Raw genomic sequence first — 25,276 nt, forward strand, 5'->3', positions numbered from 1 at the left:
CCATGAAAAAAATACAATGGAAGTCAATGGCTACCGTCAACTGTTCGGTTACTAATATCTTTTGTGTTCAACAGAAGAAACCAACTCTTACAGGTTTGGAACAACTTGAGGGTGAGTAAATGACAGATTTTTTTTCTTTTTTTTTTTTTTTTTTCTTTTTTGGGTGAACTAACATTTCTAAGTTTTGTCCAGTAGGTGGCAGTCACTGTTAATTGTTTGTTTTTAGTAGGAGAATGTGAATGTTGCCAAAAAGAAGTATGAGGCACAAATGTACAGACGGTCTGTTTGTGCCTCATACTGCTTTCTGGCAACATTACAGACCATGTCATTAACTCTATTTTATATGTGTAATGTTTTTATTGTGTTGTGTGACGTGAATTTGAGTTACTTTCACCAGCATATTAATCGCAGTCCCATTTCATATCTGGAGAGATGAATGTTGTAGTTTGATATCGTCTTGTTTTTGTTTTTTTGTACAATCAGCTGTAGTGATTCTAGTAAATTGTTTTCTTTACACCTTTAAAAACGGCCTTGCAAATACCTGAAAGGTTGCAAGTTTTCACTTTCTTTCATGTTCCAGAGTGAATTGATACTCCATTATGGTGTCATTAAATCATACAAATCTTGTTTATTTAATTTGCATAAATAAAGTACTCTGTAAGCAAGAGCAAGGGGAATAAAAGTGCAGAAATGCCTGGCACAATCCACAAATTACTCTTTAGTTCACACAGAACGCGTCTACTTCGCTTCTTTTCCATTGTTTTTCTATGTAAATATGCGCAATGCTGTCTTCGATAAAGCAACGCAAACCCTGCCTCGCGTTTCAATCAAATTAAATTTAACTTTAAGTCTTTGCATTTTTACTTGCTTTTCCCCCAACGTTGTTTCTTTTTTAAATGCGGATTCCCTTTGAGACACTTGCATGTATCAATTAGAAAAATATAACTAAGGTACAGCTTTACATTTTATACTCCTAAGGAGTAATTCTCTGACGTGACGTCACGACGAGGTTATCTTCCTGACGTCATGGCGGGGGACACAGAGAGGCGCGCGCTCAGTTAGACTCAAGTCAGTCCATTCCAGTGACCGATGCGCAAAGTTCTATGAACCTTCAAGAAAACTACATTGATTAATGACTGGAATGGCTTTCTTTTTATTCCGCTGATGATGAGAAATTCTATTTTGAAATATTAAAAACAATTATTTAAAGTCTTAAAGACAGGAGCTTTCCTTCGTCGATTTTTTTCCCCCTCTGACATGGAAATGTTTATGCAAAGATCGTTTGTCTTAATGTTTGGTATTTGAAGAACTATACTTTTGTCTTGGCTGGTGCGCGTGTTTGAAGATGGTGAGCCTTTTCACGCATAAAGAGACTTTCAGAGCTGTTCGGACAAACATAACCCCACGGAACTACCATGTTTAAATCAGTTTTACATTCCTGTATCTTGCAAATTCAGCTCCTTCGCTTTTACTTCCTGAAAAATGTGTGTTTTGTGTTGACGCGCTAGTGTCCGCGCGCATCTCCAAGCGCGTATTTGTGCGCTGCCTCATTTTTGGACTGGAATGAGATCGGCACACGAGACTTGTGTAGTTTTGGTGACTTGGCTTTTCTAAAAGCTGCTTGGCTTATGCTGTGGTAAGTTCATGCCGCGTTTTTTTTTATTTATTAATAATGACAGATTTTTGTAGTTTTGCTTTGCTTTAATCATTTTTGCCTGAGTGAAAAGAGTAATTTTGCATATTTTGACTGCACGACCCCCTTTTAGTGTAAATGCAGTATTTTGATTCATCTTTCTTTTCTCTTGAGATCTGCCAAAGGAAGTACCTGGAGGATGTCATTCTTTGCTATTAAGACATTTCACTTTTTAACAATTTTCTAAAAGAAAGAAAGCTCTTGGAAGGGTTACGCTATGATACAAGTCTACGTCAAAGACTACTTTGCACTTCTCTGTCTAGCCTGGAACTTAAATATGACATCTGCAAATGTTGAAATTCAAAGTACCAGTAGCTCATCAACTACTGGTAATTTGGGAGACAATAGCAGTGCATGCAATCCCAATTCTTGTTATTCCCCTGAAGCCACAGCCGCATTTGCCACCGCTATGACGCTCATCATGCTGTTCACCATCTTTGGGAACATCCTAGTGATCATCGCTGTCTTGACGTGCCGCTCTTTGCGAGGACCTCAGAACCTTTTCCTGGTGTCCCTGGCAGCGGCAGACATCCTGGTGGCCACCTTGATCATCCCGTTCTCCCTGGCCAATGAACTAATGGGCTGCTGGTACTTTGAACCATTTTGGTGCGAGATCATCTTGGCGCTGGATGTGCTCTTCTGCACGTCTTCCATCATACACCTGTGTGCCATCAGCCTGGACCGCTACCTGTCCATCTCCCGGCCGGTGCAGTACTCCACCCAGCGCACCCCTCGCAAGATCAAGGGCGCCATCTTTGTGGTGTGGCTCATTTCCGCAGTCATCTCTTTCCCCCCACTGGTCTCCATGAATAAGACCCAGGAGCAGAAGTGCAAACTCAACGATGATTTATGGTACATCCTGTACTCCTCCATCGGGTCATTCTTTGCCCCGTGTCTCATCATGATCCTAGTGTACATTCGCATCTATCAGATTGCCAAGAAGCACACTCGATATCCTCCAGGAGAGCCGAGAAAAGACGTCCCGCCGGGAGTGGCGGTGCAGAGCGCCAAAGACCAGGGAGGTGTTGACCCTGCGAATGTTCCCAATCTGGCTGCTTCCAGATCTGACGCTGTAAACCAACCTCAGCCTCCAGTGGACAATCCAAAGCAGAAGAAACGCTCAAAGAGGTGCAAGGACAACAAGGAGGACAGCTCAAGCTCTGGCTCGGACGTTGAGGTAGTAAGGGGACATGATGCCAATGGGACGTCCTCCAATGTGGGGGCGCTGGAGCCCGGCCACCAGACTACCTCACCAACCCAAACTTTCCAGAACGTCATTGCAACATCTAAGGGCAGCCAGCTGGCCTCTTCCAACGTGAAGCCAGCGGGAACTCCGAACACCAAGAGGAAAGCCATGATCATCCGCGAGAAGCGTTTCACCTTCGTCCTTGCGGTCGTCATTGGGGTTTTTGTCGTCTGCTGGTTCCCCTTTTTCTTCACCTACATCCTGCAGGCCATTTGTCAGTCTTGTAACCTGCCGGAAGCGCTTTTTAAGTTCTTTTTCTGGATGGGCTACTGCAACAGCGCCCTGAACCCGCTCATCTACACCATCTTTAACAGGGACTTCCGTAAAGCCTTCAAAAAGATTCTGTTTAAAAAGTGTAAGGGCTGTTGTTTCTGAAAGCAAACACCCCTGAAAAGCAGTTTTATACAGTAAAGTGAAGAGACAAACTGTTCGGGTCATATTTCACCCCAACTGCTTCACCTATACATTTCTAGCAATGTGACACAAAAATAATGGAAATTTAAAAGTGTTTCCGGACAAATTCTGATTTCTGAAAGTTTTCCTTTGAGTTATTTTAGTGATTCAATTTATTTAAAATATTCTATTTTTTTTTCTTTCATTAAATAAACTTACTGTATTTTAACAATTAATAAGTTATTTTATTTCTTGTGCAATTTCCTTTTTTATTATACTATGCTTTATTTCTGTATTTTTCTATTTAAATATGTGACCCTGGACCACAAAACCAGTCTTATGGGTAATTTTATTAAAATTGAGATTTATACATCATCTGAAAGCTGAATACATAATCTTTCCATTGATGTGTGGTTTGTTAGGATAGGACAATATTTGTCCGAGATACAACTATTTGAAAATCTGGAATCTGAGGGTGCAGAAAAATCGAAACATTGAGAAAATTTCTATTGGTGATTGTGCTGCATTCCCTCACAAAAATATATTTTTTATATATTTAAGGTGGGAAATTTACAAAATATCTTCTTGGAACATGATCTTTACTTAATATCCTAAAAAAATCGATAATTTTGACCCATACAATGTTTTGTTGGCTATTGCCACAAATATACCCGTGGGACTTAAGACTGGTTTTGTGATCCAGGGTCACATATAAGAAGCTGTATGAATGAATTTGTGCCTACTGACATTTCATAGAATTACCACAGATCTAGTTTCTGCAAAGATAATTTGACATTTATTTATTTATTTTCTCTCTTGTTTTCTTGTCAAATAAACTAGCCAATCAGAAATCCTTTTTTTGTGTAAATCAATTTACATGTTCATGATTACCTTGAGTCTTTATAAATGTCTTTGGAAAGTGAGCATATGGAATGTTAATTATTTATGTCCTTTAGTTGTCAGTGTCATAAAGCAAACATGCAGGACCATTAAGAAAGATTTAGTATTTAAGCAAAATAGAGCTCCTTGTTCGTCTTGATTTTGGGGTGAAATATGACTTGTATATCCGCATCAGCACGCATTCCATTGGTTTTTGCATTCTATCAGCTGAGGTGCCACATCAAACATGAGGAACTCACGCGATTGTGACAGTGTCTCTTTCTGGAAACTCGCTGGCCTCCAGGGTGTTGGTTGTGACCTTTCCAGTGTACGTTCAAAGACAATGTGGCTCTTTCTTGGAGACACCTCTGGCTCCGCTGCATTTCAGAGAGCTTCACCTCTGGGAAAGTGCCAGAGCTCTTAAAACCCGAGAGAGGCTTCGTTCTCTGGGGTGAGAGGAAAATAAAGCTAATGCAGAGCAAGATGTATGGCTTTATCTAGCTTTTACATCTGTAACAATCTGAACATCCGCTGTTTTCATTAAAAGCATGGTCTTGACTTGTATGTTTTTGAACGAATGACATGGATTTCCTGGATTAGAGTCGTCTTGGTCTCTATCATTGCTTAATTTGATGGATTCTGATTGAAAGTAATGGACGTTGTGTCTGCAGTCTGATGCTCTGGGCTATCAGAACCTCTCCCAGTGTTTTTTGTGTGTAAAGACGACATGGACAATTATGTTAATGATTTGTGCACTGATTAATGCCTCCTGATAAGGCTTTTATTATTTTTGTGCTGTGATTAGGAGTTTCCGTTTCATTTAGCTTCTAAATGATATCAGTGAGTGTGAGTGCAGAGAAGCAGAGCTTGGCATGTTCCAGCATTTCTTTGACAATAAAACGGCTTCTCAAATTTGCTTTTATTAAGCATCCTGCTGAAATGAGCTGTTCTTGTATATGTATTTGTGAAAATAAATGTACATGTGAGTCGTCTCCATATTTTAATAATTTTCGGCGACATGGTGTATTGCTAATGTTTCTTTGCAGATTGTTTTCAAAAATTCATGACAGCTGTGTGGGAAGTTTTGCTGGCTGTCTATTGTGTGGCTGGATTGGACTATGACAGCCAGTGATGTTAGGCAGTGAATCTGAGTTTTGTATGTCATTTACATTGTTATTGTTGTCTATTCCGATTTCTTGGAACCAGCATACGTCATATAGTGCCTCTATCACACATACAGTTTATATTTGGCTGCGATTTAATATTGCTCCTTAACTAGGTGAATTATTATTTTATTTTATTTTTTACTCGTTGATAGACATGGGACTATCAATTGTAAAAAAAAATCAGTTAAATTTATACAGTTAAATTCATAAATTTAACATATAATTACGTTTTAATATAACAAATTTTATGAATTATACTATACATTTATATATAAATATATTATTAATATATACACATACACACACAAACATATATATATATATTATATATAGGCTATATAATCGCATGCCGTTCAGGAACTTATTGTATTTAGAATATGAAGTTTTGAGTATATGGATTAAGAGTGTGAATAAATGGAATAGAACCTGAACATATATGAGAGTGTGAATATATTGAATGACAAACTGAATATATGGAATGAAACTCTGAAACTAAAATGGAATGAGAGTGTGAATATATGGAAGGGAACTCTGAATATACAGAATGAATCTGAATATATGGAATGAAACTGAATATATGGCATGAAACTGAATATATGGAATGATATTTGAATACATGGAATGAGAGTGTGAATATATGGAAGGGAACTCTGAATATATGGAATGAAACTCTGAATATATGGAGTTATTGTTATCTTTTTTATTGAATGTTTTTTACATTTAAACATACGTGTATGGCACATAGAAGGCATTGGGACTGAGAAAACATACTGGGCCTCATTTATCACCAATCCCATCGTATGAATGATTGTAGCCTACGTTGATACATGTGGTGGCTCAAAATAATCATCATTTGAATATCACGTCCCTAAAAATTCACGGTTTTGAAGCCTCACCCCTAAAGTTTACGACATGGAGAAATGTAATCCGGTCAAGAAGAGGAAGTATATCTCATGAAAGAGAAAGTGATCTTACTCCAAAAACAAAGCGAAACAAACGGCATGGGCTCTCATCCAAATACAAATATTAGCCATGTAACTATCAAGGTTATTTTCTTAAACGTAAACTGAAACTATGACTAAAACTATTGGACTATTTAGTAAAATTATTGGTCAAAAAACATTTTCGTAAACTAAATAAAATAGAAATTTCAACATAAATGAAAAACTAAAACTAAACTAACAACAGTCATTATTATAATAAAATAATAATTAGCAAAAATAAATGATCGTCTTCATAATTAATAAGCTCTCATACTGTACCTTTTTTACAGTCTATGTAGGGGAGAGCAGGGCACAAAGTAACGCTTTTTGACTTTCTCAGTTTGTGTAATTCTACTTATGGTTCAGAGTATTTATTTTTTCCCACATTAATTTCCCACATGTCTAGTACAATTATGTGGTTTTGTTTTATTAATACAGTATATACTTTTTTCTGGATATACCCCGAAAGAATGGAAGTGAAATGTGACAACATGCCCCATAGGTGGGGTACATTGTAACATGTGAGGGGTACATTGTAACATGACATATGACAGCTTAAAATGTTATCTGATCTAATAAAAAAATATACAAGACAAACTAAAATATTTTCTAAATAAAATACAATTAAAAAACTTTTTCATATAAAATAATGGCAATTTTTAATAATTAAATATAAACTCATTTTTGAGTTTTGACTACGAACACATGAAAACACAGCTATACAACATAGTTCAAAACAAATAAATAATTAGTAATTTCTGAACATTGACTCTCAGTCTTTATTCACCTTTTTATCACGTTTTCTCAATACAATTAATAAAAGTACAGAATATAATAGCATATTTCTAATAGGGGCTCATTGTAACGCAGTGTTACAACATGCCCCGCCTGCACAACTGGGATTTAAACCCTGCTAGTGTCTTCTGCTAGTTAGCGAAGCATTAAAGAACTATCCCAACTGTTAAATAACATATTGGAGATTAAAATAATATCAGATTTGTCTAATTTTAAATAAACACAAAAAATAGAGATGAAAAATTAACTTAAGTAAGAAATTTACTTTTGCTATGGTTTAATAAATGTCTATGGATATATCTTCCAAAAAAATAATAATTTTGGCAAAATTTTTTCTCTATATAGTGTTGATATGGCAACTAGTAAATACACCAAGTTTCGTCATGCTAGCATGTGTGGAAGTATTTAAAACAAGTGTGTTACAACTAACCCTGTGTTACGCTGTGCCCCGCACTCCCCTACTGTACCGGAAAAGCACGTTTTTTCCATTCCACCGCGCTACTTTATTTTTCAATCTAAACACGCGCTAGACGGACATGTATGACCGTTGAGTTCGCGTCTCGCGTCTTTTACAGAGTCTCGCGCATGACACGACGTTCTAAAAACGCAGCACTCAAGTTAAAATAAGTTCAACTTTTAAAAGACACGTCTCGAGATCTTGCGCCTTTTCCCCAATTCCACTGCCCGCGTCTGCAGTTTTCAAAGCAAAAATGCTTTCTATGTGAAGTTGAACCATCTCTTTATGCAGTCATGTTGGAACAGTAAGGGGCCGTCCCCAAACTGTTCCCACAAACTTGTGAGCATGAAATTGTCCAAAATGTCTTGGTATGCTGAAGCATTAACCCTTGTGTTATGTTGCGGGTCAATTTGACCCGTTTAGATTTTCTAGTTGTTGGAAATACTGGTTAACCTATGTTTTTTTTCTTGATATTTTGTGACTTTTTCTCATTTATCATCATGAACATGCATGCGAAGTTTCAACATGCTGGTGTTTTTTGACATATACAAACAAAATTACTGTTCCTTTCGTGATGTTCGCGGGTCAATTTGACCCGCATATTTTAACGCTCTAAGGCAACTGTACGGACCCAAAATAATAACATTTCTTGGTTATATTTTGTTATTTTATTTTTTTACTACCTTATGAAGCTAAAAAATGTAGTTTTCCACACTTATTTCAATGCAGAAAAATATTTTGTCAGCCACAGATGGTAAAAATTACCTATCATTTATTTTTTCAAGCTACCTGAAATAACATTAAACCTTTTATTTTTTTCTTGATATTTTGTGACTTTTTCTCATTTATCATCATGAACATGCATGCAAAGTTTCAACATGCTGGTGTTTTTTGACATATACAAACAAAATAAATGTTCCTTTCGTGATGTTCGCGGGTCAATTTGACCCGCATATTTTAACGCTCTAAGGCAACTGTACGGACCCAAAATAATAACATTTCTTGGTTATATTTTGTTATTTTATTTTTTTACTACATTATGAAGCTAAAAAAATAGGTTTTCCACACTTATTTCAATGCAGAAAAATATTTTGTCAGCCACAGATGGTAAAAATTACCTATCATTTCTTTTCTTTTTTTTCAAGCTACCTGAAATAATATTAAACATTTTTTTTTCTTGATATTTTGTGACTTTTTCTCATTTATCATCATGAACATGCATGCAAAGTTTCAACATACTGGTGTTTTGTTTTTTTTTTGACAAATACAAACAAAATTACTATTACGTCTGTGATGTCCATCATAGGCAGCTATTCAAAAGCAACTGTACAGACACAAAATAAAAACATTTATTTTATATATGTCAGGGCATTAACTCCAGTTCTAAAGTGTAAGTGTATCTAAAAGTGCTCTAACCCAAACCAAACACACTTGAAAAAGCTAAATCATGGTGTTCAGAATTAATTGCAAATTACAAATGAAAATCTTTGACAGACAAATAGTAAAATAAGCTCTCATTTATATATTCAAGATATCTGAAATATCTTGAGACTTCGACATAGACAGCAGGAAAAATGAGCTCAGATTAATTGATTAATTGTTCAGTTATGATGTTCTAAGCAAAAAAAAAAAAAAAAAAAAAAGTTTAAAAAATGTATATGCAAATATATATAAATATAACGTATATTCAAATTTTAAATAGTTTTAAAAAATGGTTAAAAAACATTTTCATTAAATCATATCTTCAGATATATATTTTTTGGAATATTTGACAAATGCTGATATTGCTGATATTAAAAGTTTACAGTTTGAACCTGAATCTTTGTTGTTTTTCATAGTGTGATTTTTGAGGAATTGTATTGAATCCAATGCGGGTCAATTTGACCCGGACCATAAGGGGAGTGCACAGAATTCCAACATAACACGAGGGTTAAGTGTTCCTTTCACTGGAACTAAAGGGCCAAGCCCCTGAAAAACAACCCCACACCATAATCCCCCCTCCACCAAACTTTACACTCGGCACAATGCAGTCAGGCAAGTACCGTTCTCCTGGCAACCACCAAACCCAGACTTGTCCATCGGATTGCCAGACAGAGAAGCGTGATTCGTCACTCCAGAGAACACATCTCCACTGCTCTAGAGTCCAGTAGCGGCGTGCTTTACACCACTGCATCCGACGCTTTGTATTGCACTTGGTGATGTAAGGCTTGGATGCAGCTGTTCGGCCATGGAAACCCATTCCATGAAGCTCTCTACACCCTGTTCATGAGCTAATCTGAAGGCCACATGAAGTCTAGAAGTCTGTAGCTATTGACTCTGCAGAAAGTTGGCGTCTTCTGCGCACTGAGCGCCTCAGCATGCGCTGACCCCGCTCTGTGATTTTATGTGGCCTACCACTGCGTGGCTGAGTTGCTGTTGTTCCCAATTGCTTCCACTTTGTTATAATACCACTAACAGTTGACCGTGGATTATTCAGTGAGGAAATTTCACGAATGGACTTATTGCACAGGTGGCAACCAAAAACAGTACCACGCTTGAATTCACTGAGCTCCTGAGAGCGACCCATTCTTTTACAAATGTTTGTAGAAGCAGTCTACATGCCTGGGTGCTTGCCTACAACTGTGGCCATGGAAGTGATTGGAACACCTGAATTCAGTGATTTGGAGGGGTGTCCCAATTCTTTTGGCAATATAGTGTAGAAGTAAAAATATAATAAATATGTAATATAGTGCACATATTTAGCAAAATACTCCTCTCTATAGCTAATTTTTCTAGTAACGTGCTATATATGGTCATTTAATAGCTTTGCTGAGGTAAATATAACGTTATGGGACATTGTTCTCCAGCTGTGAAAAGTGAGCGTGTGAAAAGTGTCAATTGTGTCTGTTGTTGGCAGCCCTATTCCAGGTAAGATAACCATCTTATGTGAAACTTAATAAACAAGATACCACACTGAGCAGTAAATGGAGCCTGCTAGTCCACCAATAGACGTATTGTCATGAACAGACACACACAGCAGGTTGTTTTTATTGAGTTGGCCTGATAAAGGCACTGTAGCCTAACCTCTTAGACTTTTTTTGACTGTCTATCATTACCACAGAATTTGACCGCAGTTCTATCGTTTGCATAGGGCTATTCATGAGAGCATCTCTTTTTCATATTCTGCATTTTGCTTCAAGATATGCAAGCTGATATTATGTGGTTGTTAGTGCAGTGAAAAAAAAAAAGAAGTTCCTTCATGCAGTTTATTACTGCTCACACCTGAGGTCGTCTGAGGAAATCGCACACAACCATCTGCATCTTGGTGACTACATCTGTGGAAAAAATCTGCTTTTTGCAGCTGTTCATTTTTTCATCCATTCAGTTGCATGTTAATTTTGTGAAACGCTGCTTTCCTCTGCAATCTCAAGTGTCCCTTCGTCTTTTTGAAGCAGCAGCAGAAACAGATGCTGCACAGGCCAAGGTGGGACATATTTGTATACAGACTTCGCATGCAAATATGTTGATTATGAGGGTTGCTGGGCTCAGTTTTATAATGACAACAACAAACCTTTATGAACAAGATTAATTATGCCAATTCTTTTGCATGCATATGTCTGACTACCTTTTGCCAATGATAAGAATTAAGGCCCTTTGACACATTATGCAGATAATGCATTGTGGGGATTTTTATGAAATCAAATTAGAGCATCAAAGGTGGTTGTTTATGGCTTGCTGTTGATGAAATCAAATTAGAGCGTCAAAAGTGGTTGTTTGTGACTTGAAGTGGCATTTCTAATAGTGTTTATGGGGTTCGAGGTTTGTTCAAATCACAAGTATTAAAATTTTCTGCATTATCCTGCACATACCTCAAATCATACAGCTTGTGAAATAGAAGTGTGCTATACTTTTCTAAGTGATCAGACATAAACTTTTTGCTAGGTGCATGATAAAACATTTATAAAACTTATTATCTGTGGTTTCTTTTGAATTGTAAGCCACTCATATTAACCCTTTCATGCATGAATTATGATAACCAAAGTCAGGATTTTTTTTAAACATATTTTACAAAGAAATTTCCAGAAGTCCATTTGAGTGGACAGTATGCTTTATGTTTTTAAATGAAGAGATACTGTATTAAACACAATAGAGTATAGAGTAATATCACAGTAATGCTGTGTGTATTTAACAAACCAATTAATACAATTATATAAAATCATGTGAAAACTATAAAATATATACAAAAAAAAACAATACAGCTTCAATTATTGCAAACACAATTGAGTTTGTTCCCATTCGACCAGCAGACAGAGAAGAACATCATACAAGCTTAATGTCACATATTTGATATCAGAACATGAAGACGTTATTCCATCAAAGAGCTCTACAGCCAGTGAAGGTACAACTCTGTGGAAACCCAACCCAGACAAACGCTGACGCTCCCTCTAGTCTTCCAGAGCATGTCGATTTACTCTTATTTGCTGATAATTTCTGAATAAGATCAATATGGACAAATTTAGCTCTCCTCACTGAGAAAACCTGAGACTGAAATCTACATTGATCTACTGATGTTTTTAGACTGTGGAAAAAACTATCAATCAGGTGTTTTCAAATCTCATCTGACATTAGCAGTGTTGGAACGCATTACAAGTAATGTGCATTACTTAATCAGATTACTTTTTTGATGTAACTAGTAAAGTAACGCATTAAAAGTAATGAGCATTGCGTGATCAGATAACTTTTTGATGTAACAAGTAAAGTAACGCATTACGTAATTAGATTACTTTTTGGCGTAACGAGTTAAGTAACGCATTACAAGTAATGTGCATCACGTGATCAGCTTACTTTTTTGATGTAACAAGTAAAGTAGCGCATTACAAGTAATGTGCATTCCTTAATCAGATTACTTTTTTGATGTAACTAGTAAAGTAACGCATTAAAAGTAATGAGCATTGCGTGATCAGATAACTTTTTGATGTAACAAGTAAAGTAACGCATTACGTAATTAGATTACTTTTTGGCGTAACGAGTTAAGTAACGCATTACAAGTAATGTGCATCACGTGATCAGCTTACTTTTTTGATGTAACAAGTAAAGTAGCGCATTACAAGTAATGTGCATTACTTAATCAGATTACTTTTTTGATGTAACTAGTAAAGTAACGCATTAAAAGTAATGAGCATTGCGTGATCAGATAACTTTTTGATTTAACAAGTAAAGTAACGCATTACGTAATTAGATTACTTTTTGGCGTAACGAGTTAAGTAACGCATTACAAGTACTGTGCATTATGTAATCAGATAACTTTCTGATGTAACAAGTAACGCATTACAAGTAATGTGCATTACGTAATCAGATTACCTTGTGATGTAACGAGTCACAGTAATAGTATGAATTGTAACAGAAATATAGTGATGCCCAATTTAGAGGACAGACGATTAATCAGAATTTACTTTCATTTAAAGGTGCATTGCGCAAGTCTCTGAGTTTTTGCAGAACTATGCCCCCTCTGGCGACAAGCGAAACTGCAACCAGAGGTGTGCACGCTCATGGACCACACGCATGTGTCTTTGTCTTACGTGGAGTTTGCGTTGGGGTTTGGAATCGACTACAAGCCGGTCTCTTTGAATCCATCTTCTACTTTTGTCGCTCGAGTTGTCTTCGCTGATTCGGAGAATGGCGGCGAATACACAAACCAGCCAGACATAGCCAGGTGAGCGTGAACGTGCATGACGTCACGCCCAGTCTCAAATTCCGTCCCGAATCCCTCTTATTTATTTTACTGTACAGGATTATAGAGGCAATCGCAGTGATCAGAGAAGGGCTCATTCAGCCCATCAGGCAATTGTTTAAGCATGTATGAGTTAGAAAAACGGGTATTTTTAACATGAAATGTTGCGCAATGCACCTTTAACAATGATACGACTCCTAAGATGTTACTTGATGTTAAAAAAAAAATTCTGCAAAAGTCTCCAAGGAGCATAGCATAAATGTATGGATATTTTGGAGCAGCTATGCATTTCTGCCTGGCTGTTGGCCATCTTGGTTTGGAGAAAAAAATCCCACATAAAAAGGCTTGCCACTTGGTGGCAGTGTATAGGATGATGCACAAGAGTCCACTGTAGTGGTTGATGGGCAACTATGCCATCAAAGAAAATGGCTTTTGTGATCTATAAGCGTGAAAGGTTAACTACTCAAAACACTGTAGCAACCATATACTGTAGCAACACTCTAAAGAACATTCAGAGCACCAGCAGCAGCACTATAGAATTGTGGCACCACTCATATTTTCCTCAGAAAATGTGAACGTATCGTTTGTATTCATAATCAGTTTGCTCAGTTCCAATATTCTGAGATTCTTAAATTTAGGATAATCATTTTGTCCTCCCACTAGATGTCTTGTCAATGCCTTTTCACTTCAGATTGTCTGGAAGCATCTTGGTGCGAGCTAATTAGGGAGCAGGGCTGAGCGAATGCACTCCACAATCACTCTCTCATAGGCCGTGTTTACAGACTGGATCAGAGCCGCTGAGTGAAGCTTTTTGCCAGCGCTATTAAGAGCTGTTAATGCAAGCTATGCATCTGAATTTACTTCCTGCTCCAGTTATCTATACTGGCTTCAGCATGTTCAGTCTAAGGGCTGTCCCATAATTCATTCATGTAAACACGTTGGGTTCATTTTTACATGCATCATTTGTTAAAGAGCTGCTGGCTGCTTGGCAAGAAATTGCTATTGGCGGTAACACATGCCAAGCGAAGGGAATAACCAGCAATTCATAACAGGATGTTGAAATGCTGCTCTCACTGATATGAGGTACTTCACCTCAGTTTCTTAAAAAAATGTGGTTTGTGGCCTGAGGTTTGTGCTTCTAATTTGACAGTCTCAATCTGAGGAAAGTTTTATGATTTGGTTCCGTGATGTATATCAGTGAAACTGAAAATGACATAAAGCTGTGCCCCAAAATGACACACTATACACTATGCACTTACACACTATGTACTCAACCGTGCAGTATATTAATTTTATAAGGTTAAAATTAAAAAATTCATAAAACACTCAACAGCGTCAATTACAGCAGTACGTGCTACGTAATTGACGCTGCAACAGTTGAGTGTTGAGATAAAACAATATTGCAACTGTTGCTCTGGCTCTTTTATTCTCTGGCTCTTCATTTCGCTGGGGCTTCTTGTCTCTGGTCTCTTCTTTTCCTCTGTGTCCCTTTCTTAGGGCACTCTTTCTTTGCCTCTTTTCTTTGTCTCTTCCTCTCTCTCAGGTAACATCCTACATATATGCTGGATGCAATTAATGGTATACGTTTTTATCATCTCATCTATTTTGTAACTATTTTAAAGGGATGTGTAAGAAAAAATGATGTGGACGTCGAAGATCTCAAAAATGAAGTTTATTACAGCATAGCAGTGGCAAGGTACACAAAGCACCTTGGGTTCACCGGCGTCAGAATGAACCCAGAACATCCAAATCTTAAACCTTTTATCCTGTTCTTATTGTAAATTAAGTTGCTCTTGTTGTAACGGCGGTGGTCTGTATGTTAATGAAGTTACACCCCATTGTCTGAGAAGGTTCTCTGTGTCCCACACCCAGTCCCATTCTACAATTGACTACCATTTGTTCAGGATGTGATCAACCCAAATGGTGAAGAAACAATATAACTTGACTTTCTTTCATCCCTATGATAATTAAGCCATTTTGGGGATGAGCTCATTCTAAAATATATTTTGGAGTGGAATTTGGGTCGAGGCATACTAAAATTTCTTACAGTCCCCTTTCTGATGTCCCCTCTTCTTTTTCTTGGCCCAAAAGAAGCATCACATCCACTCCCTTCTCACAGTCTCTACACCTCTCTTCTCTATCGGGCAGGTGCCCAGTAGCGGTGACGCCCTGGTTTAGGTTGTCCTCCTCTGGCCACCAGGGAATCTTACCCGTCTTTGGGTCGACACCTCATGCACACTGGTTACAGCTCCCATCCAATTGGGCAGAATTATCAAAGAGACTCTTCTAAAGAGACTCTTCTTTGGCAATATGATATATAAACATTTTCTTGGGTGTGGGTGAGAAGACATTCAAGAACCATCACAGCCAGTAAGAGTGTCCTAAAGCGATCATTAAGTTATCTACAATTCAACGTTTAAACAGAACACTTAACATTAGGCATTGGCAAATAATAAGAAAGATACATACACATACAGCCGTTTTAAAGGTTACATTCCATAATAAACCAGAATAGGCCATATCTAAGTCTCCATCATGCATCTGTTTTGCAAAAATCTTGTCTTTCTTCAAGGCCTTGTTGGGCTCTCAAAATGTGTATCAGTAATGTTAGCATATTGTTTGGATTCGATCACTCAAACAATCAACAATCAATAGACAATATAATGTGCGTGTGTGGTTTTTCATTTTGTCATGTGTATTGTGTCCATTTTCTCAGTGTGGACATCCTTTATCCACTTGTTTCCCTCTATGTGGAAAGACTGCTGTCCGTAGTCTCTGAATTTTTTTTTTTTTTCTGAAATCTCCTCTTGTTTCACTTCTCATTGTCCATTCTTTTCCACTTGGACCATAATTCCTTCTAGAAGAAGCAGTCACTGGTGTTGTTCGAGTCTCAGGGTTTCTAGGTCTTTTAGGCCTGGAGTTCTGGATCTTGCAGGTCTGGAAATCTCTGTATTCTGTTCTTTTTCTTGAGAAAATCCCCTGGCTCCACAGGTTCTACTTCCTTCTCATCCTTCAAACGACTAGATCATCTTTCTCCAGTAGGTTACACGTTTCAGACAAACATTTTGATGCTTATATCTGAAACAATAATCAAAAAGAAGAGGTTGCCCCCCCTTTTCCCCACAATAATCTTTTCACATTCAAAACATTAAAGTCACAGGTTTAATCAAATGAACATCAAACATCAGTAATGTCTTAAAAATTCATTTGAAAATGAATGTCAAAACATTTATTATAAATTACAACTACATAGCAATGCTAATAAAACATCTTTCATAAAGAATCACCCCCGTTTTGATAGTAACACTTTTTCTAAAATGTGTTACTATCGTAAAACCAATTCTAATTTGCATCAGCATTTGCTTTTGACTGAGCTACAGTCATGTTGCTGGTGTGATATGTTTGACAATATGTAAATGGATTTCTTCTTTATTTTCTTTCAACAATGGGTTTCTAAATTACCTATTTTCTTAAGCAAATCACGATATAGCCCATCTTTCTTTTGTGTGAAAAGTGACACTGTCTTGCCTTGTGTCCCATCTTTCCACAAGCAAAACAATCAACTTCCTGATCTTTTCTTCTTTCCATATCATTTCACTAGCCTGGTAGTTATTATAATGATTATTATTTTATTTACCCAAAAACTGAGATGCTTATTTTCAGCCTCTAACTCATCTACTCTCCTCCTAATTACTATACGAAACACAAACAGCTTGAAGCACATAAGCGTTTTTTCCTTTTTTGTTCCTAGGCATTTTGGGATAATTTTCATACTTAGAGATAGCCCACTTATATGGTTAATCAACAATATTCTCTATTCCATCAAACATTTCCTGAGAACCATCTTTAGCGATGTATTTCACAATAATTTCTTCCATTTTCAAAAGTCTTATCGGGCTTTAAAAGTATCTTGTAATCTAATAGTTATTCGCAACGTCTGATTTAAATGACTACACATTTTCTAGTTGCCTTAAGATATCCATTAGTCTAATTGTTCACAGCTCCAGTAGCCTACTTCGGACGTAAATGAACAAAATAGCCACACTACCGAGGCTTCTAAACTTAACCACGGCCACAGTCCTTTTGAGCTAAAATTTCACAACACAGAACAGTAAGAAATGGTTTTTTTTATATTTTTTTATTTAACACTGTCACAGTACATCGGACAAAACCACACTACGTCAGGTTTTATGTTATTTTCTCAGAACAACTTACTTAGCCACAGTACTTCAGGCTTAAACAATATTTATCAAATTTAACACACTGCCACAGTACATCAGGCAAAACCACACTGCTTCAGGTTCTTGTTTTAAACTTCACAGAGTCACGGCGTGTCAGACTCGCTAGCCTACACTATAACACACAATAGTTGTGAAATTATTCTGTGACCACACTGCGTCGAGTCTATTCAGTTACTTTAGAATTTCCTCAGAACGATAACAACTTTCACAATCAGTTTCAAGTACGTTAGAAACATACACATTTGTTTCAGTTACTTTAGAAACAACCAATCTAATATAGCCTAACTCTGCCACCACATTACTTCGGATTGATTCAATTTCTTTAGAATCTTAACAGAATTATAAGAGACCAACACCAAGTTTCAGTCACTTTAGAAACTTTACACTTAAGCACTTTGTTTCAGTTACTTTAGAAACAACAATCTCAAAAATGAAGTTTATTACAGCATAGCAGTGGCAAGGTACACAAAGCACCTTGGGTTCACCGGCGTCAGAATGAACCCAGAACATCCAAATCTTAAACCTTTTATCCTGTTCTTATTGTAAATTAAGTTGCTCTTGTTGTAACGGCGGTGGTCTGTATGTTAATGGAGTTGTGACACCCCATTGTCTGAGAAGGTTCTCTGTGTCCCACACCCAGTCCCATTCTACAATTGACTACCATTTGTTCAGGATGTGATCAACCCAAATGGTGAAGAAACAATATAACTTTACTTTCTTTCATCTCTATGATAATTAAGCCATTTTTGGGGATGAGCTCATTCTAAAATATATTTTGGAGTGGAATTTGGGTCGAGGCATACTAAAATTTCTTACAGGTGGTATAATGCCCTAAAGAGGTAAAATAGTCTCTGATGCCCCCAGAGTGTGTATGTGAAGTTTTAGCTCAAAATACCCCACAGATATTTTTTATAGCATGTTAAAATTGTCACTTTTTGAGGGTAAGCAAAAACGCACCATTTTTGTGTCTGTCCCTTTAAATGCAAATGAGCTGCTGCTCCTGGCACAGTGGGCGGAGCTACAACAGCTTGTGTCCTTTACCTCACAGACACTGAAAATTTCTAAAACAGCGGGGCTGAGAAACCCGAGGCGCTGACTTCGCTAGCTGAGGAGGCGGCGTTCTTCTGGGTAGGCTAGAAGCAGAACTGGAGAGTTTTGGCAGGAAATGTCGCATAGCTTGTAATGACTTCTGTGCCTCGGTGAAACACTCCGCAAACCCCTTTACAGCTGGGCCAGTGCTGGAGACCTGGTGAGTCGAAAAACGCCGTTCTGTCCGCCTCCTTGATGTCGGTGAGGTTTAGACAAAGATGGCGCTCGAGCACGATCAGGTTAGCCATACCTCTGCCGATAGCTTGAGGAGTAGCCTTCGTCGTGCGCAGTGCTAAGTCAGTGGCGTTGCGAAGGTCTCTGAATGACTCAGGATCCGAGTCAGACTCGTACATAGCCTGGAGGAGTGTGGCCTGGAAAATCTGCAACATCACCATGGTGTGCAGGGCCGAAGCAGCCTGGCTGGAAGCGGAGAACGCGCGTCCAGCGAGGGCTGAGGTGTTTCGACAGGGTTTGGATGGATGAACTGCTCTAGCTCTCCATCCAGCAGCAGTGGGCGGGCAGAGATGAGCGGCGACCGCTTCTTCGAAGAAGACCGCTTCTTCTTCTGAGCTGCCTCACCATAGGATGTGCAGTTGCCTCAGCACAGCCGATGGGCGAGCTAGTAGCTCGGTTGGTATTGCTGTGCAGCTGCACTGCATTTTAAAATATAAGCTTCAATATTCTCGAGCAAAGGAGTTTCCCCACTGCGTATTAGCTACGCAATACGAAGTGACCGTTCTCGAAAGGGAACAAATTTTTTATGTTTTTTTTTTAAATTTTATAATAATAATAACTAGATAAAGTTTGCCACAACAAACTTTGATGTTGGCTTGAGAAAGCCTTGGCGAAAACCCTCTGGGTGCTCTTCGGTCATTTTTGACAGAATCATTTTATGTTTTGTTTTGTTTTGTTTATAATTTTTTACTTCATTGGAATGGTACGAAACTTGGTAAAGGTTTTGACACTTGCTGTGTAAACACACACACACACACACACACACACACACACACACACACACACACACACACAAATATCATGGACATGATTCGAAAAGGTTAAATGGTCCTGAAAAAAATAGACACACTATTGTTCCGCACGGTCAAAAATGACCGCATTGGAAATTAATGGGAGACGAATTTCATCTAGTTTCAACTTTTGGTACTGCGGCCAAAGAAAATCTTACTGAAAGCTCATTTTTGAGATATCAAGCTCAAATTTGGAACACAACTTGTTTAGGTTTATGACATTGATTTTCTTGCAGTTTTTGTTTTTGAAAATATATATTTCATATAAAAATTGAAAACAGTATTTTTGTGCATTTTTCATAACAATAAACGCAAAATTCTGTAACTTTTTTTAAGTTCACTTTTTAAAACTTTTTTCACTTCGGCAATAATCTGGCAAGTGTCGTCTTTGAAAAGAGAAACTTAAGTATGTGCTATAAAGAATTTAAAATTTACCACAGTTTAAGTTGGTAATTAATTTTCAGGTCTATGCTCAAAAAGTGAATAAATGGATGATAAATACAGTGTAAATATTATTTAGTAAAATAAAATCCCATAAAAATACAAAATATTAAATAAAAAACATTTTCAAACTAAAATATAGTACATTCATTTCATTGAAATAAAAAAAATCTTCATTTTTGACCGACACATGAAGAGCACCAGAGGGTTAAGTAGTTTTAACAGCTTGAATTTCGAAGGTTATGAAGGCCCATCCATCCATTCATACATGCATGCATACTGTTCATACATTCTGCATGGTATTTTTCCACTTGAAGCAATAGCAACAAACAACACAATCCGAGGTATCTTATATTACAAGCCCAAACAATGCGGGACAAGTTAAGGCTAAATTTTAATGCACAGACTTAGTGGTTTGTTTAAATAGTAGTATGCTTACATTTGCAGACACCACTAATAAATGACATTGATTGGCATCGCCCACACAGGCTATTACTGCTAATAAAAAGCTTAGATCAGCTTATGTATCTTCTGATACATGATTTGCATAAGTCACCTCAGTAAAAGAATGAGATAAAACTGTCATAGCTCAATCACAATGCTCAGTGTTTTTGTACACGCATTAGATGATTGAAGCAGCCAGTCGGTTTGATGGTGATGGTGCCACATGTTGGCCTCATGAGTCAATCATCCCACACTAGTTCTGTTCACGGTGTCCATTAGAAAGAAAACAGAACACTATTAATCAAAAGCAGAGGTTGCTTATTTGAACATAATGTACCTTTTAACAGCTGTTATACAACAATTCATCATCTCAAAGGCCTCAGTGAACCAAACAACACAAGAATGCTTAGATGGTCGATTTCTTGTGAAGAAGGTTGTTGAAGTTTTGTACTTTCATGTGTGATCATGAGACAACGTAAAAATACTTAATGTTTGAAAATGTTACGTATGATAGGCATAGTTGAATTTTTCATAGCTCAGGAGACCTCATGGAAATCTCGGTTTTGTTTTGAAAATCCTGAGGAGAAATATACACTGGCATTCAAATGTTTAGAATAATAAATATTTTTTAATGTTTTTGTAAAAGGTCTCTTATGCTCACCAAGGCTGCATTTATATGATCAAACATACAGTAAAACCATAATATTACTGTAATTTAAAATAGCTGTTTTGTATTTGAATACATTTTAAAATGTAATTTCAGAAATCATTCTAATATAATGAGTTGCTGCTCAATAAACATTTATTATTATTATCAATGTTAACTGAAAAATTTTGCTGCTTCATATTTTTGCGGAAACCGTACTACGCTACCATTAAAAATTTGATGCAAGTAATATATATATAAAAACTAAAAAGAATCATTTTATTCAGCATGGATGCATTAAATTTTGATAAAGTGACAGCAGTGATATTTATATTGTTACAATACATTTCTATTTCAAATAAATGCTGTTCTTTTGAACTTTCTATTCATCAACGAATCCTTCAAAACATAAGAATGTTAAAGTCGGCATGAAATCAAATTTGACAAATCTTCTTTTTATATGTAATATTGTAGTGTTTATTATAAATGATTTATCTGTGCACTTCATTATTTTTTTTAAATTCATGTACCCTTATAATCTTTAATCAAATACATTACCCAATTACAGAAGAGCTAAAAATACAATTTCACAATATTACTGTATTTTTGGTCAAATAAATGCAGCCTTGGTGAGCACAAGAGACTTCTTTCAAAAACATTTAACAAATCAAAATTATTCCAAACTTCTGACCACCAGTTTAGTTGACCAATCAATTGGAAATTTACATTGAAAATAAATTAAAAACGCTGTCTGCCATGCTTATATGTCCTGGATGATAAATATGGAATCATAACCTTGAGTAAATCTCACCAGATGCTCAGCTAGGATTAAAATCCACAACATTTTAACCAAGCTAAATGCAATTTAATGAAAATATAATTAAGAATGAGGTTGCAGTCATGTTCGATTTTATTTTAGCACTATAACTAAAGCTATTTAATATGCACAATTATGCATTTGTCCAGTGCAATTATACTTTTAAAAAGCACCAATGTTCCCTCTGTTTGCATACTCACAAATAAAAGGTTTTCACCTTCATCGAGTCATTAAAACGAGTCAATTCATTTAAAATACAGTGTTGTGTTTGATCAGTTCTGGCATGTTCCTAAAGATTATCCAGCCATAGAGATACTGTAATCTGCTGAATGAGGGTTAGCCATGGTGGCTCTTCATTTAATTAATTTTTGATTTAATTGAATAATTATAACCTTTTCAGGCGATGTGCTCAATGATCCATCATGGCACGCTAGAATGTCACAGCAAAACTGTGCATAAAACTTTAAAAGAGGAAATAATAAAGGAAATTACTGTTATGTCTCCTAGTCCTAGATGGCAATGAGATTAAATTGAGCTTTTTAGACTGTGAATTATATAAGTTATGTGTTTTTACATTGCTTTAATTGCTTTAAGTAATCAACTTTTTTTATGTTATACAAGATTCAACTCATTTTTTTTAAAGTCAGTTGAATGTAATTTAAGTTGAAATGACATACTGTAAACATCCAAGTTGATTTTACTTAATTTAAGGTAGCAACTTTTTTTTCAGTTTCAGAAGCCATTTGCTTCTAGTCAGAGATTTCACTATGAATTAACTCAAGTATTTCTCATTAAATTCTCTAAAAAACACATCATCTGAGATGTGTTATCTGCATTATTTTAATAACACTAAGTTACTGTTTTTATTTCTCTAGGGGCTTTTAATGAAACAGCATCTGCTGTGCTTTCCTTTGGGCCCATGGCACTTTTTGGTGTGTATTATGCTATGTTTTTGTGTATTGTTTTTTTTTGCACGCTTTGCATAGAGCATGTACTGTATAATTATTTTAACCTCTCCTCCTAGTGAATTAGTTTCATTTATTCAACTGATCGCTTATGCGTGATTATCTCCCATCTCATTAAATATGTTCCCGTATGAATAATGTAGATGATCGCGTTATCATTGTTTACCCGACAGTGAATGTGTCTCGTGCTTTAGCCCGGGGTTGTTAGTATGTTCTGTAGTGACACTGTGGGAACAAAAATTGAGGTGGCGTAAGAAGGACAAAATAAAACGTTATTCCCATGTTGACTGAAAAAAATTTTGTATGCAGTATTTACTCAGTATATTATGCAGTATTAACCTTCAGTATATGAAGGTTATATGAGGCTCATTTAGTACATTTCGTTTTTTTCCTCACAAGAAACCTTGCAAGAAAGTGCGTCTTTGTGACAGTTAGTTAAGAATCATTAAAGTCACCATGAAATCAAAATTGACCCGTCTTATTTTTATGGTTATTTCTTATAAATGATTTATCCGTGCACATCATGTGCCCTCGTAATCTTTAATCAAATCTCTCCCTCAAAGCAACGAATGTCATAGAAGTGCTGCACAGGGTGTAAAATCTCGGTGCTTTTTGGTTGTTTGGGATAATTAAGCTCTAAGAACATACTCGGCACTCAAAGTATGTTGAAAAAAGTTAAAAAGCCTTTATTTTATTCATGGCTTAAACATTAAAATTGGTGACAGATACACCTACGCGTTGCGGCTTTACATGCCTTTGTCAGGGTGTGTGTCACACGACACACACACACACCCTGTGTCACATGACACACCCTGACGAAGGCATGTAAAGCCGCAACGCGTAGGTGTATCTGTCACCAATTTGAATGTTTTTTATGTTCTTATAACTTCCTCTTCCTCTTGCAGCGACATCTCTTTTTTTCTCTGATGACTTACTGGCGTGAGGGCGGGGCAACCTGTCACTCACACGAGCTTGACCAATAGCAAACCACAACCATCCAATCAATTCCTGATGGACAAAATCAAGCCCCGCCCTACATTTTTTTTTTTGTTCAAGAAGCCGCTTCACTTGTATTACATCACATAGAGATAAAAAATACTATCTGACTTTCATTTAATGTGTTTAGAGAGTAAAAAATTGCTCTTAAAAAGATTTTAAAATCCACTTTCTAATTAAAATATTTGATGTACTTTTTACAACAGATATTTTCCAGAAAATAGCACTGCCTAAAGTTCTCAATCATAAATCCTTTGCCTTTGACATAAAAATGTGTGTGCTAATATTGTTGGCTTATTATGTTAAATTGCGGATATTTTTATTTATTTCTAGTTTCAATGGGGTTTCAACCACTTTAGCGAGGGACGATTCCTTCCTTCCTTGTGTGATTTCAACACAAGCTGAGCAAACCAGCAGAGGTTATGTTGTTAAAACAGCATGATATGCACACCGTAACCTCGTTCATTTAGCATGCATATGTCTTTGCTGCTTTATTATTTTACATCTAAGGGACAAAGAATGAGCCAAGACACATGAACATGACAATTCAGCCAAACTAGATTAGATTATGTGGAAGCAGAAAGAGATAAACTTGCAAGCCCAGAAAGTTTCCAGACCAGGAAAACTGATTTCTGGATCTTACATCTTGTACAAATGTAATTTGTTGTGTGTGTGTGTGTGTGTGTGTGTGTGTGTGTGTGTGTGTGTGTGTGTGTGTGTACAGACATTAGCTAAATATGACAAAACATGTTTTTCATTCTAAAAATAGGGTCAGAGTTATTTGGTAGCAATTATAATTAACGTTATATATAAAAACAATAGAAGTCAATGGTGCAGTTAGGCCTAAGTATGTCCTCACGCCAAGAAGGCTAAATGTGCCGAAACGGTTCAGAAACAATTATTCTCATGTTTACACCTTTGCATACCTTTAGTACCTTTAGGTATAGTAAGGTTTGACCTTTGACCTTACCTTTTGTAGCCTTTGCAAATAATAAACCCTGAAATGTGACTATTATTATCAGTTGTACTAAATTAAATTTGATAGCTTTTCCAAATTTTTACAGAAGCAAATTTTCCTCGCGCAATATGAGAGTGCTAGAGGAATATCTGAAGTGTGTTCTGGCATCACCGCACAAAGCTTCATGCATTTGTCTTAGTTTGCATTCATTATTCTTCTGGGTGCGTAGGAAATGGATGTGGATGTTTTCCCTCTGGTGTAATAAAAACTGCGTTGGCTGTAATCATCATAAATGACCAGACAGCACAGTGATCGCAATGCTTTCTTTACTT

The 25,276-nt window shown here is 36.7% G+C and overlaps 1 protein-coding gene across 1 annotated transcript; it reads left to right on the top strand.

Annotated features, from left to right (window-relative positions):
* Nucleotides 1-1,555: 1,555 nt before the first annotated feature.
* LOC307152808 (alpha-2B adrenergic receptor) lies at nt 1,556-4,179 on the top strand. The gene is made up of 2 exons (XM_079861735.1): nt 1,556-1,636; nt 1,808-4,179. The coding sequence occupies exon 2, from the start codon at nt 1,911-1,913 to the stop codon at nt 3,312-3,314; it is 1,404 nt and encodes a 467-aa protein (XP_079717861.1). The 5' UTR covers nt 1,556-1,636; nt 1,808-1,910; the 3' UTR covers nt 3,315-4,179.
* The last annotated feature ends 21,097 nt before the right edge of the window (nt 4,180-25,276 follow it).

This window comes from Squalius cephalus (genome assembly GCF_949319135.1).
Source record: "Squalius cephalus genome assembly, chromosome: 24".
In the NCBI taxonomy this organism is placed as follows: domain Eukaryota; kingdom Metazoa; phylum Chordata; class Actinopteri; order Cypriniformes; family Leuciscidae; genus Squalius; species Squalius cephalus.